Source organism: Excalfactoria chinensis, chromosome 17 (genome assembly GCF_039878825.1).
Source record: "Excalfactoria chinensis isolate bCotChi1 chromosome 17, bCotChi1.hap2, whole genome shotgun sequence".
Taxonomy (NCBI): Eukaryota; Metazoa; Chordata; class Aves; order Galliformes; family Phasianidae; genus Excalfactoria; species Excalfactoria chinensis.
In genome coordinates, this window is record NC_092841.1 from 1,905,845 (window position 1) to 1,923,917 (window position 18,073).

Genomic DNA, 18,073 nt, shown 5'->3' on the forward strand with positions numbered 1-18,073 from the left:
AGTGATGCACGGAGGTGCCAGGCAATGCACAGCCCTCCATCGGCCATCCAGCCTGACCTTCCCCCATCAGCAGCTGCCTCGGGCTCCAGCACAGATACAAGGGCTGCTCTGGGGTGCTTTGGGAGCAGTGCAGAAGCCGGCAGGTCAATTCAGTGCCGCTGCCTGCAGGTCGGAGCTGTAAATCACAGTCACTGCCGGCGCGCTCCTTGCACACGCTGCTTGTAATGCCGCTTCTAAAGAGACGCTGCAGTCCTTTCCTCCCTGTGCTTTATTCCGTTACTGCATAAAGCTCAAAATTCTTGGAGAATAAAAAGAAATAGCAGAGTTCTGCCGGCTCCAAACGGGCTACAAACATCCCCCCTCGGCTCCCGGCTGCTGCCTGCCCTCGAACCCGGCGCTACCCACGCTACGGGCCCCATAGCACAGCGCCCCCTGCCGGCCAGGCGCAACGCGCAGGCTCCGTTGCCATGGAGCCCGAGACGCCATCGTGAAGCGGTGACGATGGCGACCGCGACGCCGGAGGAGAGGGAGGCGGGGGGGCTGGAGCTGAGGGCGGCCATCGGCTTCAACGGTACCGGCATTAGCTGGGGTGGGGGGTTGTGGGGCAGTTAGGGCGGTATGGAGCAGCTTGGGGCAGCTGGAGGGGGAAATGAGGCACCGTGGGGGTGGGCGGGGGGGCTGTGGGGCAGTTGGGGGCTACGGTGGGGCAGGTTGGGGGGCAGTGGCCGGATGGATGCTTGGCCAGGAGCAGAGCTGTGCACCACATCCCTGTCTGGGGGCAGGAGCTCAGGGAGAAGAGATACGGGCTTCAGAGCGAGCAAATTCAGGCTGAATAGAGGGATTCGCTGCTCCTGTATGTCTAACTGCCCAGCTTACTGGAATGAGGGAAGCTTCGTTTCAAAATAAACCCAAATCCTCTGGCACAAAGCACCGCTGAGAGCAGCCCCATGGCCTGGCAGTGGGGTCTTTGCAGTGCTTTGCAGCCACCCAACTTGTTGGGAGACTTGCAGCTACTCTGGGGCAACACAAACTGCAGATGCAGCCTTCACAAACCAGCAGCTGCTCATGCAGGGCCTGCAGTGATGAAGGGTTCGGTCCTCAGGGCTGGGAATTGCACATGGGATTGTGCTGCTCTGGGTGGAAGCTGGGAGCCTCTTGGCTTTGCCCTCATTGAGCTTGGGGATGTGTGATCAGGTCTGCCTGCAGTCCTGGGGTGCTGACAGCCAGCGTGCCTTGTGCTTTGCCCCTTGGTAGGACACATTGACTCAGGCCTGATCTGTCACCCTGACAACAAGCACCTTCTCTACCCGCTGGGATGCACTGTAGTTATCCAGGACCTGGCCAGCAAGAAGCAAACCTTCCTGCACGGCCACACCAACAACGTCTCCTGCGTTGTCGTGTCAAGCAGTGGGAACTACGTTGCCTCTGGACAAGTCACCTTCATGGGATTCAAGGTGGATAACCCTCAATGTTTAACCACGTCACACTGACCAGAAACATGGAGTTCTCACCAAGCAGCTACAGTCCTTTTCACTTGTTTTTAATCTGCCTAAAAACAAATGCCTGTAGTGGGAGGGCACTGCAAAGAATGGGGGACTGTGGCTGCCCTGCTGTTGGATGCACCTTCATATTAGAGATATTAGGATCAGGGTAACCAGATTGGGGGATCTCTTAGTCCTTATTAATAGTGCTGTGGACATGTGGCAGCCTAAATCACATTAGATCACAAAGTTGCTAATGGTTTAATGGTTTAATGCTTATTTGAAAGGAGCCTGAGGCAGTGGGGAGGCATCAGTTATGGCAGTGGGGAGGCATCAGTTATGGCCATGGGGAGGCATCAGCTATTTGCTTTTTCAGCACTTTAAAATGTTAGTCAAATACTCTTCCAACATTGGTGTCTCATAGTAAACTTTGATTCTGGAAGGAATCAGATCCTCACAGCTGGTAATAGGAGTAATACTTTATACAGCATCTAACGTGAAGCATACCCCTATTGCAGTGCACTGGGCTGAAATAAGCTAACCTTCTGCTGGGCTGCTTCTGAGAAGCTCCCTTCTTATCAGAGCTCTTCAGCATATCTCAGCTAACGCTCTGACCCCTGCTTTGTGCTGCAGGCAGACATCATTCTGTGGGACTTTCAGAAGAAGGAGCTGCTTGCCCGGCTGTCACTTCATAAGGGTAAAATTGAAGGCCTGGCATTCTCTCCAAACGACCTTTATCTCGTGTCGCTGGGAGGCCCGGATGATGGCAGGTAAAGCTTTCCTCTTCCTGAGGCACAACTCCTGCCATGTTGCAGGGCACTGAAGGATGTGCCAAGGGGAAAATCCTCCTCCTCCTTCAGGCACTTTGATGGCATCTCTTTAGAGCATCCCATCTGAAGGAAGCTGGGTCGGCACACCAGCGTGCAGGGCAGGGAAAGGGAAAGGAGCAGCTAATTCTGAAGTTGGTTTTGTCACCCAGAAATGAGATGACAACTGTGTTGCTGTATGGTCGACAAGTGGAATAAAAGGCCATTTTAGACTAGATTCTATGGGAGATACGATTCGACTCATGCTCAGGAGGGGGAATACAACAAATACATACCCTCACCTCCTTAAAGAGAGACGTAAGCCTCTATTCCATGCATTTATATGAAGGCTTTTCTTGGATAAACTGTCTGCAAGGTGACTCTTAATGCTTATCTTCTGGGGACAAACAGCAGGCAAACAGTCTTTAGCGCTCATCCTTTTGGGAACAGACTGCAGGAAGAAAAGTTTGGGGTTTGTTTTGTGTTTTCTTTCTGTTAAGTTTTTAAGCAGCATTTAAAAAGCAAAGTGTTTTAATGCCCTTCCTTTCCTCTGCAGCGTGGTGGTGTGGAACATCTCACAAAGGGAAGCTATCTGTGGGAGCCCTGCTGCAGCTCGGAGTGCAGGCAACGTGACCATCGTGGTGTGCTCAGCATGCAGAGATGAGATGTTTGTTACTGCTGGATGGTAAGGCTGTGTTGACTACAAGAACCCCTATGAGGAAAAAACCCACAGACCCATCTCCTTCTTCACACCCTTGACTTAAATAGGAGGCTTCTTCTCAATGGGCTCCTGAATAACCAGCAGTTTGTCTCTTTAAAGCATTTTTCCATGTTCTACACATAAGAGCATGCTTTCAAAGCAGCACACACGGACCAGCATGCTTCATTTCTGTTCTTCATAGCGGGATTTTTGCTCAACATTCCCTCTGCAGTCCTTAAAATATTTAGTTCTCAGTGTTTGCACAAGAAAAGCAGACAATGAGCAGCTCGGTGCCTTATTAATGTAAGCAGAATGATATCTGATGGACTGCTGGATCTTCTCCTACCCTTGGCAGATGCAATGCGCAGTTGGCCTCTGGCCTGGAACACAAGTTGTTACAAAAAGCCATATTTCCCATGGATTTGAGACAGCCCCCACGGATCTAACCTGGCTTTTAAACTTGCCAAGGTCCTGCAGCTCCCTTTACATCAAGGAAAGGCCTGGATACCCTTGGCTGCAGTTGCGCTTATGAGTGCTGGTCTTTGCAGCTGTAACACTCTGTGAAATATAAGGGTGTTAAGGCACTATATTGCTTCTTAGCTGTCAATCAGACTGTGCTAGCAAGTAGTTGAAAGTGTCTGGTGCTGCTCATTTCCTGTTCCAAAAGCAGGGCTCCTACAGTGCGTGTCTCTTTGGGGAATGAGTATCCAGGTTGTTACATGCCTTCCCTATAATTCTAGAGTGAATTTTTGCTGAGCCTTGAAGATTTTTGACTTATATGGAGGGAAAAAAAGCTACCATAAGAGACAGCCAGGATTGCTTCTGGCCTCTCTGGTTTTGTTCTTTCTCCTCCTGATCAAGATTTCAGGGTAATATAACCTTATAAAGGTTGTCTCATTCTCCTAATAACGATTGAGCTATTTCCAGCATCCATTCCATACACGGATTGGGTTTTCCTCTACGCTTTCCTGCAGTGAGACCATTCGAGTGTGGGAATTGGATCTACCAAACAGAAAACTGCGACCGACTGATTGCCAGATAGGGCAACTGAGAAGAGTGGCCACAAGCCTTAAGGTGAGCATCAGCCAGAGTGATTGGGCTGAACTAAGCAGCTCCCCGCAGAGTAGAGAAAGGCTCCGAGCTTTTCTGGTGATGCTAAAGATGGTGATTATAACTACATGATGGCACTGTGGTCTGAATGCTTCTGAAAAGAAGCAGCGTGCACTTTGGTCAAGAGAATTCACCTTTTTGCTTCAAAGTATTTGGTTGGAAAACCTTTTACACAGAGCAGCATTACAGATCCTGGTGAATGCTGATGTACACTGGCTGTGTACCCTCAGGGTAAATCCTGGCAATGAAATGAAGCTATTTAGGCAGCAGAGAGCAAGGCGTTGGGACAAGAGCCTCAATATCTGGGCCACAATCTCTTTTTTCACTCTTTCTTATAGATAGCAGATGATGACAGTTATTTCTACGTTGGCACATCAACTGGCGACATCCTGAAGGTGAACACAAGGAACAAGCTGATGACTGAATATGGGCCTCAAAAGAAGTTTTCGCTGGTGAGTAGAAGCTCCGTCACTTGTATCTTTTTCCTTCTCCCCCTCTTTATTAGCGACTGAAATTAGGACAACCTCCAGGAGAGCCATTAGAAAACTGATGCATGAAGCCCACCTCCTTCGCAGAGGACAAGTGGAATGGGAGTCAGCGTGGGTGGGTGTGATATAGTGGATATCCAGGTGAAGGGAGCGCTGTGAGTCACTGAGAACAACACAGGATGGGAACACGGCTGCAGAGGAGCAAGGACCAGAGTAAAGGCAAACTGAAGAGAGAAAAGATGAGGGGAGAGAAGAATAGCCTGTGTCCTGTTTGTGTGGGTCCTGTAGTGCAACCTGAGAGTCCTGTGGTCATAGATGTGCCAGCAGAATTACCTGTGGGTTAGGGTTGGGTCAAGAATGGATTCAGCTGAAAAGCATCACCTGCAGCAGGGTCATTTAGTTACAGCAGGGCCTCGTGGTCAGCTGGTAACTGAAAGAGGCAGCATGCTTCTCTGTATTGAAAATACAGTGAAAATTCACAGGTAAAGCATGTCTCATCTACCCAATACTTAATTTAAAGCAATGAGGCTAACATGCACCAAGCTTGCCATGCTGAGTGCTACCATCACGACTGGGCTTGGACGGTTACGCTTGGTGGATCCTACCAGGCTTTGCTGGGATTTCTGTGGCACTACTGAGAAATTAAAGTGTAAAAACGGCTTATTTTTGGCTCCTGTTTTGAGAGAGGTTTGGTCTTTACCCTTTTCCCACGTCCTTGACATGACGTGGCTCTCACAGGCAGGGCTCCAGTTGACGTTAGTCACAGATTTCAGTCTTCCCTACTTTGGAAAGTCAGTCCCCAGAGTCTGTGTTGGCACCTGTGGAATACACAGTGAGGTTCTGCTTGGAAGAATCTATTTCAATGACTTGCTCAGCATCGCAAAGAGTTCTGCCAGAGGCTGCTATCTACAATTCAGCTCTTCTGGACCACGTTAAGGTTTCTCAGCTGAAACGTGATCTGTGTTCTTCCCTTCTCCATTGCAATTATTCTCCCATCACACATTACTACATTATACCCCTTATGACCAACCTCTGTAACAGCTTCAGCTTCCCCACTCATGAGGTCTTACTGAAAATAGCACGGTAGGTAATAGAACTAAAGAGTTTATTGTGGTGCTTATGCGCAGCTGGGACAAAAATAAAAGGATTGTGCAGCGTCCATTGGCTCTATCGCTTTTTGAGCCTCCTCACCTCAAGGTCCCTTCAACAAAGTTTCTTTGTTTGCCTGCAGTTGGGACTCGCAGCTCTCTGTGCAATGATCCACAGGCAGGAATGCCTTCTGGAGGAGGAGCTTTCTGTTGGCAGGGAGCTGTAATGAGAAACAATTGGCAACTGCTAGAATGCTTGCTCTTGCTTTCTCTTTATTTGTTGCTGCATTTGTGGCTTTTTGGTGGAGGGGATGATACCTTAGGAATTCTTATTCTTATAAACACTCATCATGCTTATGATTTCTAATGCACATTAGAGCTCTTGTGGATGTACATGTGCAGTATGGTGTCACAATAGTCTTCCAGCAGTCATCCTGCAGTGTTTTGCATCCATAGTGTTCCCATGTCCTGGCCGAGGTCTTGATGATTGAATATCCCTTCCCTTTTCAAGTGCTGGCATGCTTTCACTCCTATATCTCGCATTTCATGTACAGCCTGGAGCACCTGGCTGCAGCCATACAGCGTTCTGAACTCCCTTGCCTTCTGGAGTGAGGGAAAGGTGCCAAATGCCTTTGAAACAAACCCTCACAGAAGATACACCTTGGAGACCATCACTGAAGAAGCAGTCAGCTGGGGTTGTTAGCAGGAGGCTGTGCAGTTTGGAAGTCGAAAGACAGCTCAGGGCCTCTTAGTGAAAAGCAGAGGCTCAAGGCCAGACCACATCCCCATCCATATTAAGAAGAACTTTGGTGTATCGCTAGCTTCAGCTGGCATTGCTTCTAATAGTGAAAAGCTGAAGAAAAACAAGACCGTTCAGCATGCAAAAGGCTGACAGGATGCTAGGGAGAAGGTAAGATCCCAAAGTGGATGTCACAGCTGTCAGCCAGCCCTGTGGATGAGACCTGAGCTACCAGGCAATAACCCAGCTTACATTTTGTTCTATTCATGGTAGGTAGAGGCAGCTGGGTGAGAGATGCCGTGTGTGTTTTGGCAGGGGGAGAGGCAGGAAGGCATTCACATTGCAGGGCTACTTGTCGTTTCCATCCAGCATCCTCCTCTACCACGTTACTCAAAATGAAGGTGCGTGTTTGGACACTCATAGGCTCTTCTGTCAGGTCATTGCAATGTAGACATTGCAGTGTCTACAATGGGAAGTTCATCAGGATCCCAGAGCAATACAGTGTTGTATTAGTCAGTGCGGGTGTGCTGGTGCATTTTAATCTCCAGCTGCTCTCAGACCCACCCTCGCGCTTCCAGTTCTCCCTTTCTGGCTGCATGCTGTGATCCCCCCATCTACCCACCCAGTGCACATCCCTGCACACAAATTGCACGCTGTCACTACGCTGTCAGTAAGCCCTCTTGGTACACAAGTCAGCTCTAACGTTTTATGACAGACATTTCCAATTGTACCACAGCCTTCAACATCAGAAAAGCAAAAATTCATAGCTCCCTGCCTCCTCGCTTTGGAACCACCCTGGTGGCTTTGCTGCAGTTCCCCCTTTAAAGCTGTATGTATGTGGACGTGTGCATCCCCGCAAGCCTTGGCAGCAGTGTCACCAGGGAACCACAAGACCCTGAAACTCCATCCCAAAGTAACCCCACAATGAGGATGCCTTTAAAGAGGGGGTTTGGCTGCTGCCTAATTGAGGGGGAGGTGTTTATTGAAAACAGCTTTGGTAGATCTTAGAGGGACATTGCCTTTAGATCTGTAAGGACGTGTTTACTGTTTAGACGTGAGCTGAAGTTGTCTTTGTTTCTGTTTGGAAGAGGAGTGGCGCATTTGAAGCAACTTGTTTCACATCTCAGTGGAGTTTAGTGCATTCCTGTCTGTAAATAGAGTTTCACCATTTATCCCACTGCAGCCTCGAGGAGCTGTAGGGTAACCAGTCAGACACAGTGGGACGTGGGTCTGCAAATGGATGTTCAGCAATAGACAGACATTTTGCATTGTAAACAAAATATTGAAGCAAGGTGCAATGGGTTTCACAGGGCAACAGAGAACTCTGCAAGAGATCAGAATGGGACAAAGAGCAAGTATCCCTGCAGGGAGGGAACACACAGGCTGCGTTTGTGCTGGTATCTTTACTTATCATCACACTTCAAAGCAGTGGTTGCTTTTCGTAAGGGGGTAAATAATGAATGGTGATATTTTTAACCTACGTTTCACCTACAAAAGGACTGGCAGTATTATAAAACAGAGCTCTTGCTGCATCCTTAATGTGAACTGCTTGACATGGTTAATAGCAAGAGCAACTCCCAGAGCCATGCTCTTGTGGGGATTCCAAGAGCAGCCTGGATGAGGAAGAAGCAAGGTTACTAAACCCAGGCTGAACTCAAACTCTGGTTCTGAGAGCTTTGCAATGAATCCTGGTCAATTTCAGGTCTTCCTTTTGTTTTTTCTCGATAATACCCGCTTCCCTCCCACATTAGGAGAACCAAAGAGAATTCCTGCTAAGTCTCCAAGTGACGCTGGCAGTGCTGTAAGAACCTAATTAGCAACAAGCAGTAATCTGGTCAACTATGGACTCACAGGTGTGATTTCCAAAGCCAACACCAGCCATAGTGCTAAACCTACAGGGCACACATGGGAGGCGCACCAATAACTGCAGTGAGCATCAGTTAGAAATCAGGATTGCTTTTATGCCTGTTGCTTGGGATTTTGCTCCCTGCAATGCACGTGGGGTTGATCCCAATGTGACTCAGTCTTTAACTTGCAGTGCAGGCACAGGGCTGATGGAACGCCGGGCAGAAACAACCGAAAAGCTTTGGTGATATTATGGAGGATAAGGAATTAATCTGTCTTAGGCAGCTACCCGCATATAGGGTGTAATTTATCTTCTTTTTCCACCAAAAAAACAACAGAAGGAAGAAAACATCACTTTGCTTCTGCTTGTTTGAGCAACAGAACCAAAGTAATTGGCCTTTCTCTGTAGCTTTCAGAGTATCTTTTCCAATAGCACTGACCTCTCAATAGCTCAAATGTCACTTCTGTTTTCTCCTCTGCCTTGATTTCTTTCTCACATTCCTTAGAGCTTCATTCCTTTCCGCAGAGAAAATGGACACTTTCTGGCTTTCACTCTCTTAACCACCCTGCAGTCTGTAATCCTGAAACACCCCAGGGATGGGTCAGATTAATGATTGAAGAGAACAGAAGTGCTGGATGCTGCTGCTTAGATTTCAAATGCTGGCTCCTATGTACATTCAAAATTCAGAGGTCAAGTACATGGCAACAATTCCTTCCTAAAGTATAAATGCATCATTGTTCTGATTTACTTGTCAGTTCTGCTTTGAGAATCCACTTCTTTTTGCTGTGACAACATGAAGCTCTGGGATTCTTTGTCCAGAACAAACCCCACCAGTCAGAAGTTGTGTTCACAGAGCAATGGGGTCTTAAAGGAAAACACCACAAGGCTGTGAAATTGCATCCAGTATGAGTTGCTTTGCAATAGAACTTAAGTTTCAACCCAAGTTTTTGTGTCATAAGGCTCCTTTGTTTCCATTTTTCCCCCTTTCTTCCCCCCCCCAGAGTGTTTTGCTGAGCAAGAACAACAAGATCTGACCCTAGAGAAGCACTTTCACCCCTTTTGCAACCAGTTTTCAACTGTCAGAAATGGTCAGCAATGAGTCTGTTGTATGTGTATGGAAGACCAGCACTACTTGAGGCGGAGCAGAACAACAGCAGGATGACTTTGTGAGGCTGGAAATGTTGTGGTAGCACTGGGGATTGATTTCCTTCCGACCATAGCGTGGTACTTTAGCTGTTGGAAAAGCATTTCTGCTTTTCCTAATGGCTGACCCCCTGTTGGTTTCCTCAGCTAATAGCAGAAACCTGTTTTGATGGGCTGATTGATTTCCGAAGCCTTTCTGCCACAAGTGTGTTTTATTAGTGGTTTGTGTGAGGTGGCACGGGGTACTTCAGACAGCGAGAGCAGCCTGGAATGCAGGGGATGCATCCCAAAAGCAGCTTTGCCAAAGGGTGTTCGGGCCGAGTTTCATCTGCTGTTTTCATCCTTGTGTTCTATATCTATAAAGCACCAATGGAAGGCAAAGTGGAGGTGCTGATATAAAATGTGTATATTGCTTGCTGGAGCAAAGTAAGGATGTGCAAGTTCCTATGTGATCCCAACTGCACGGAGGACTTTGTGATGATGCTGTTCATTAAACTCTCCCACTGTGGACATCCACATATATCTGTAATTAATAACTCTTTTCTTCCCATTCCCTCCAGAGAACCACTTTTTAGCCTAAGTCAGTCAAAGAGAACTGATAAAGCCTTATCTGAGTGATGTGGACAACACCATAGGGAGCATCATTAAGACCCCATTGCGCTATTCAGCATGGCTGTGCTTGCAACTGCTTCCATCTGGTTGTGTTTTAATCCCCTTCTCTCCTAGGGAATCATGGCGTTGCTTTTGCTGAAGACAGGAGACGTGATAATCGGCACAGGAGGAGGGACTGTAGCTCTGTGTAAAGGCTCAAACTACAAAGTGATGAAGTGAGTCTGCAGATGAGGGGAGATGATGGCTCCCCAAAAGGCTGGTGCAGTAAGGACCAGTCCTTCCTTTGGAATGGCGCAATCCAAATCAACCTCAGGTGTTCTTAAACTGGATCTTATGTTTGCAGCGTAAGGAATTTGAAGCAAATTCTGTGTGCTTCTGCATCAGGTGGCCCTACTCGTAGGTCACTTCAAATGGCCATTTTCAAACGGCATTAAGAGTCAGATCTCAGACTGATGTAAAGTGGGACAGGTCTGTTGAGGTCAGTGAAGCCACGTTCCCTTACACCACCTGAGGGAGATGAGCATTTGCCATTTAAAAAGTGTTTGCTGGAGAAAGTGCTCTCACTGATTTCACAGGCGTGTCTTGAAGTGCTGGAGTGCTCGCAGGGCTTCTTTCTATATACGAGATAGCTGCGGGCTTCACTTTCCAGTAGGTGATTTGAAGATCAGGCTTGCAGCTCGTTGTTTTACACTGTTTGTACAGCCAACTTCAGCACGCAGCTCAGTAAAGGCAAAGCTCTGTACAAGTTTAACCACTCCAGAAGTTCTAGGCTGGATGGGAATGTTGCTCAATATGGGATATCTAAGTGCACTTAAGCAAAAGGGGATTCTCTGTTCTCTTCCCAGGAGTATTCAGGTTCAAGGCGGTGTCACTTCCATAACACGCAGAGGTCAGGGCCACCAGTTCTTTGTGGGGACCAACGCGTGCCAGATCTATCGGGTGAACTACACGGCGTTTAAAGAGGAGCTGATCACCACCTGCCACAGCGATGCTGTCCACGACATCGTGTTTCCTTCGTGAGTACAGCTGGCTGCGATGCTTTGGGCTGCCAGGGGAGCTGTAAGGAAGGTCAGGAGCCGGTTGTTTCCTCTCCCCACACAGAGAATGGAAGCTTGATCCCAAAGAGAGCGTTGATTTTGGGCATGGTGTTGTTGCATTGCTTCTCTATCAGATCAGATCTCATCAAGGTGTAACACAGCGTACAGGGAATGTGCAAAATGCTCCTCCTCCTTTGTCACCAGCCTGAAAAATCCACTTACTTCTAATTCAATGAGTAAACCATTTGGAGCTTTAGGGTAATCTGATGCTAATATTCCCAACTGGCACATCTGTGTCACAGAGGTATTTGGATGAGCAGGCTTTCGTGATGAGTGTGAGGGCTGCAGTTCCACATCTTTACATGCCTGTTTTAAACATCTTATTTGCTAACTGCTCTTGAGCGGTGCCTGGCACTGAGCAGGAAATACAGGCTTAATTTCCCTGTTCTGGTGTATTTCAGGACACTTAAATTGCTGACGTTGTTCTGCTGTGTAAAGCACCTGCACAAAGCTTGGCCTGAAAGGGGCTGCACTTTTGCTGGGCCGATTTTCCTTGGCCTGATTTGCCTTGCTGGTGACTCTGAACAAAAGCATACGGTGCTCTCTAAATTTCCCTCTCTGTCATATCCAGAGGATATGTGGTTTGGTTGTCTTTGTGCATAATTGATGTATCGCTTTATGCCAAACTGAGTTAATCTCATCCTGCAGAAAGCAGTGGTGGTGGCACAAAGCCATGCTCACATCTCCTTTTGTTTGTTGCTTATTTTAAGAGCTTCTTTCAAAGAATTCAGCCCCACGGTTTTTGAAACACTGCAGGTCTTTTTAATTCAAACTTCATACCAAATATACTATGAACAGGCTTTTACTGTTTCCCCCATTGCCTTCAGCAACGTTAAACAGGATTCACCCAGCAAGCAAGATAAAAAATGACATCTTCACAATGTGAGGCTGCTGTTGGTTGTTGATGTCAAGCCTGCGCAGCCAGCACCTGTATCCCCACTTTTCTCTCTACTGGATACAACACCTGAAGGTTTTTAGAGGTTCCATCTTGGAAGTCAGCATCCCAACAGCACTAAAGTTCTTTATGCCCCATTTGAAATTCACTGGACACAGGTACCAAACCAGGGGAGATCTTTGTGATAAAGGTCTTTCAGCCTTAACTACAGTGATCCCTACTGTGAAGGTTACAGCCGAACATCAGCAGCTGAGCTTTAAGGGATGAATTGCGATCCCATGCAGAAGCTGTGTTCTCCTCTCATTAGCTCTTCTCTCTGATCACTCCAGTGGGACTTCGGATTTGTTTGCAACCTGCTCCAAAGATGACATTCGGGTATGGCACACCCCAGAGAACAGGGAGCTCCTCCGAATCGTCATCCCCAACATGACCTGCTACGCCATAGAGTTCATGAGGGATGGCAAGAGCATCATTTCAGGTAACGTGCATCCACAGCCCATGGGTGAGTTCAGTCTGTAAGTGTTACCCTGTGTAATAAGCATCATCAGTATGTAAGAATGAAGAAAGGCAAAAGCTGGGAGCTGTTGCAGGTGATTGCTGTGACCCACAGGCCCCTTTGCTCACTGCTGGTCCAATGGCTGTTGCTCAGAGCACAGATCCTGGCACTGTAGCTGCAGGGTTGTGGGAAAGGTGATGTTCCTTGCTTGGGACGTGACCTCCAGCAATTCAGAACTCTGTTGGGTCTTATTCAAGAGACCTAGCTCTAAAATCTGAACGCTGATGTATGGAGCAGATTCATCTATAATGTACGTAGAGCAACTTTGGCATAAATTTGCTGCCTGTTGCCACGTGCAGGTTGCCTACACAGGAACTGCTGCAGTTCTAGAGCAGCAATGCTGCCCCTCCTCTATTACCAGACCAGTTTGCCCACAGCCAGAACCAAGAAAAGGTATTTAATTTTAACACTTTATGTGAGGCTACACAGTATAAAGGAATGTAAGAAGGGTTTGTTTGTAATGGAAAGTAACGAAGGCATGAGGAACGTCTCTTGTGCTTGGATAATCTGTCTCTTTTTGTTCATCAGCTTGGAACGATGGAAAAATCCGTGCCTTCATGCCAGAGAGTGGACGGGAAATGTATGTCATTAACAATGCCCACAGCATGGGAGTGACAGCCATTGCTGCCACAAATGACTGCCGGAGGATCATTAGTGGAGGAGGTAAAGGGCAGGTAAATTCTTGCTTTGAAAACCCGGAGCAGCTTTGTGCCTCATCACAGGACCTGGGAATTGTCTGAAACTGCTCAGTCAGAAAGGGAGCTATTCCGAGCTTCCACTGGAGCACAGGACCGAGTTTGAAAGTATTAGCCTTTGATATGTGCAAATCTCTTGTTCTCAGAGGGCTTCATGTGAAACAATGCCCCGATTTCTTCTGGCATGTTGGTCTTGAAAAATCATTCTAACGTAGAACGTGCTCTTAATCCTTTCTGTTCTTTTGTCTCTCCCCCCTGTTTGGCTTATCTGCATTAGTCACTGCTTGCAAGCCTGTGTCTCGCTGTGCTCTAGCACAGATATGCTTTCTGGCATTGCTCTGGAAGCCCTGGTCCAGTCAAATACAACCTGTATGAACTCAGTTAACAGCACAATACTCGCTTCCTGTGGCTGTGTTGTCTATGGGCAACTCCCTGGTTCTTTGGGTTCAGTATTACCTGATTTAGGTGGTAACGCTTATAGAAGACTCCGATAACTTGACTTCCAACACAGTTATGAGAACACCCCAACATGAAGAACAGAACTCAGAAGGCATCATACCCGTGCACTCCAACACTGTGATTCCAGCAGTATACTAAGTACAGTAAAATGGACTTGGAAGGCTCATATTCAGTTTCTTGCTTCACTTTGGACTTCCTCCCTGCAGTCTGGTGTGCTCTCAGAACCAGATGTTTAAGTGCATCCTGATGGATTGAACTGCTCACAATGCTCTGTTTCTGTACCCTGCTCGTCGTGTGCAGCGGGCATGCTGAAGATTGCACAGGAAGTCTTGAAGAGCGAGGCACTGAACTCAGGTCTTGCAAGTCTCAGGCAAATATCCCCATCTTTCAAAACCAGCTTGTGCCTCAGCTCTCCTGCAGAGTGATAGAGAGTGGTAGCAGCAGCGCTGCCTTGTCTCACTGCATAAAGACATTAGAGATGATGAGCCACTTCAACCCTTCACTAATAAAAGCATAGTGAAGTACCTTGGATGATTAGTGCTGGAGGATGCAGGAGATGGAAGACCTAGATTCTGTATGAAGGCACAGAATGGCACAGGCTGCGGTTAGTTGCTCTCTGAATTGAAAAAGACAGCTGGGACAGAATTAAAGCTAGAAGGTTGGTTAAGTAGAAATGAGAACTGCAGGGGGGCATTTGCTGCATTCATTCAAAAGGGGAAAGGAGTGCTCTGAAATGCTAATGGTTCTGTCAAAATCAATCATCTGAAAGCTCTGACGGCCGGGGTTGCTTGAGGTATCTGAACGCTCTGATCATTTAGGCAGCAGGAATTGGACGTACAGATCCCATAGGTAACTTAGCATCAGACTTGAAAACACGGAAGGTTAACATTCTCTGCTTTGGATCTCAGTGCGCAATACTAAATTCGCACTAGCGTTTGACCTTAGTGAAATGTAAAAGCAAATTGATATCAAGAAGCTCGGCACTTATGGGACAGCAAATGCAAGGTGTGAAGGATCAAGTCCTCGAAGCAGAAAGATTGCTGCCCTTACCTCCCCTGGGAGAAGAGATGCTTTCAAGGCATGTATTCCACATCAAAGATTTAAAGAGCTGTTTTGTATTTACTTACTAGCATTATGTATGTACCACAAGTACCAGGTAGATTTTCAAACTCAGTTTCAGAAGCCTTGCTCTTCGATCTGTAAAACATTGCATGGGTCAGGAGCTTATTCTCAATGGAGAAACAATGAACTGAAATGTGGGTGAACGGGGCTCACCAAAAGATTCATTTAGAGCTGGAGAAATAAAGAGCAGCCTGTTGAGATTCCACTGCCGTGCAAGTTATAAGGGGGATGCAGGATTTGGGGGGGTTCTGAGATCAAACAGAACTGAATGGGACAGAGCTGATGTTTGCTGCTGATTTGCAGGTGAGGGTCTGGGCAATTGGTGAGAAAACTCGCAAACTGGAAGGAGTTCTGAAGGAGCACACTTCTGCTGTGTCTTGTATTAAGATTAAGAAGAATGACAAAGAGTGTGTCTCGGCCAGCCTTGATGGGACCTGCATCATCTGGGATATTGGGTAAGGAGATGGGTTGGTACTGCAAGGTACTTAAAGTGTCTGTGCTGGGTCACCGTGTCCTATTTGGGACACCACGTGGTGAGAATAAGGGGGAAAGGAGTTTAGACAAGCATTGGTCCTGAGCTGTTCTGTTGTATCAGACCCTGTTTAGCCAAGGGGATGGAGCAGACAGTGATTCCTGCTGGCTGTTTTCCAGCACGGTGTGATTCTTGGCAAGCTATTGCAGATCTCCAGTTGTTCTGTTCTGTGATAGGGACAAGGACACTTTTTGCATAGCACCGAGAAAGCATTCTGGATTCAAAACCTTTGTTCAGTGTGACAACAGATCAAAAGTCCTGTGAGACAGCCGTGGTGGGGAATAGAACTGATGACCCCAATAGGTATTGTGAAGCCCTGAACTCATGCTAACACCTGTTAATGATCAAGTAGAAAGATATCTGGGGAGAGAGAGTTCAGGCAGTCAAAGTTTGGGCTTTGACCTTATTGCTTTCTCCTGTTTTGGGGTGTTTTGCAGACGTTTTACAAGAAAACAAATGATTCTGGCCAACACGTTGTTCAAATGCGTGTGTTACCATCCTGAAGAGTATCAGCTGATCACCAGTGGGACAGACAGGAAGGTAAGCTGAACTAGAGGAATTCTGTTGGTAGTCATTGCAGTACACAACATCTGGTTATGGGCATTTCACAATCACACAAGGCTGTCATCAGATTGGGCCGTGCCAGCTTGGGAAGCTTTCCTAAGGAAGCAGAGGCTCATGATGAAGCTCCTGTATGTCTGCAGAAGTTCATCGTGCAGGACAGAGCTGACATCTTTGAGCTGTTGATGCACAACTGAACTTCTGTCTCTTCTCTCCAGATTGGATACTGGGAGGTGTATGATGGCTCTGCAATCAGAGATTTGGAAGGCTCGCTATCAGGTTCCATCAATGGGATGGACATCACATCAGACGGGGCATACTTTGTCACAGGTGAGTGAGGGGATGTGAAACTAGAAAAGAGGAGGCCACGTTAGGGCTAGGAAAAGCAAGGCAATGAAACAGAAGTCTCCGTAAAGCAAGAAAGAAAAAACAAAGAAAAGTTCAGCTGAAACACAGAATAAAACAAATCACTGCAGAAAAATACTTAGGAAGAGGTTGTGATGCAGACCTGGATGGTATTATGGTTCAGTCTTGCAAGATGTCATTTAGAGGTGAAGATGAGGTTTGAATGTTCCCAAGGGAACACAAGGCTGCACCTTGCCCTGCTCCTCATTTGTTTTCATCGTGTTTGCAGTGCACTTGACTGCTTCTTTTCAGGTGTCCTGCTGTCAGTTTCCTGGTACACACGGCTCCAGGCTCCATCCAGCCTCAGGCTCACATGTTCCCAACTGTGGTGACATCTCTTCTGGGAGCCTGCTGCTAGCACAGAGCAGCCATGCTATTGTGCAAACCGAGCTAAGCCAGCAGGCTTTGTGCCAGCACCAGTTCCTTTAGGTTAGCCCAGTAGCAGAGATGGTGAAGGGCCTTTGGAAGGCCTGCCATACTGGTAGCAATTGCTGTTCAGAGCTTACTGTGAGCTGCTGGTGCAAGGCCTGAGTGGCTTCACGGCCACCACCTCTCTGCTCCAGCTGAACAGAAGTAGGCTTTGCCATAACACTCAACACAGCACGTCCTCGATCAAAGAATGCCCAAGTACTCTCTGCCTGTCAGCTGGGAACAAAAAGCAGCAGGACTCCATGTAATCCTTCATTCTTCCTTTGTGCCCAATGCAGGTGGTGATGACCACCTGGTGAAAATGTGGGACTACAACGAGGGGACGGTGACTCACATTGGAGTGGGCCATAGTGGCAACATCACCCGTCTGAAGATCAGCCCTGGGAACAAGTACATTGTGAGTGTGAGTGCAGATGGTGCCATCCTGCTCTGGCAGTACCCAGGCTGTCCTTAACACAGGAGCTGCCGGGCTGCTGCTTCCTCAGCCAGCCCTGAAAGTCCTTTCTTCTCAGAGCTGAGGTTTTCAAAGCACTTTTATTATTAGAGGAGATACTATTTTTCTACTCTCCGTTATGAATTTATTGGATCCTCCGGATATCCTTTCTAGCATTGAACACACAGGCCTGATTTTTAGCAGGGAGGCTAATTTCATATTGCACTTAGTTTGGAATGGAAGTATTCACCACTTCTGACAATCCTGGGCTGTTACAGCACTGCTGTTTGGTTACTGCCACCTTCCCTGGCAGCCCCCCATTCTGCTCTTGTTCATGTGGCCTCTCATTTGTGTGTGTTCTCTCTCTCCTCCCCTCCCCATCCCTTTCTGTCCCTTTCCTTAATGAATAACTCGTTGTGTAAATTCAGTCTTCTGTGTCCGTTTTAATTTCTCTGGTCCTGATTAAGGAAAAAAGCCCTCAGCTCCAGCTCAGCTGTGTGACTATGAAACTCTTTTGAGTCAAGCATTGAAACCAATGTCGTTCTCAAAGGAATTCGGGGTCTTTGGGGCTTCTTCATTTGCAGTTCCCAATTTAAAGCTCTCTTCAGAGGTCTGGTTTCCAAGAGTGAGAGCACAGCTATTACCAGCAATGCCAGCTGGATGCGTGTAAATTCCTGGTCATTGCCCTAATTTTCCAAATGGGCTCCAAATATGCATGAAATTTGTGTTTTGTCCCAGGATGAGTCTCTGGGATCACATTTAGTGCTGTAAGTGACAGCTCTGATGGTGCAGCTTGCTCGAAGATCAGTGCAGGCAGCCGGTCTGTGAAGTGATGCCAGTATAGTGAATATTTCTATTGCAGGCACTGATGGCCTG

At 47.4% G+C, this 18,073-nt stretch overlaps 1 protein-coding gene across 1 annotated transcript; it reads left to right on the plus strand.

The window, feature by feature from the left end:
* The first annotated feature begins 474 nt into the window (after positions 1-474).
* CFAP52 (cilia and flagella associated protein 52) lies at positions 475-17,623 on the plus strand. The gene is made up of 14 exons (XM_072352229.1): positions 475-571; positions 1,255-1,454; positions 2,115-2,251; positions 2,844-2,972; positions 3,962-4,061; positions 4,436-4,549; positions 10,128-10,228; positions 10,859-11,029; positions 12,335-12,483; positions 13,090-13,235; positions 15,141-15,292; positions 15,807-15,909; positions 16,149-16,260; positions 17,043-17,623. The coding sequence occupies exons 1-14, from the start codon at positions 502-504 to the stop codon at positions 17,216-17,218; spliced, it is 1,860 nt and encodes a 619-aa protein (XP_072208330.1). The 5' UTR covers positions 475-501; the 3' UTR covers positions 17,219-17,623.
* The last annotated feature ends 450 nt before the right edge of the window (positions 17,624-18,073 follow it).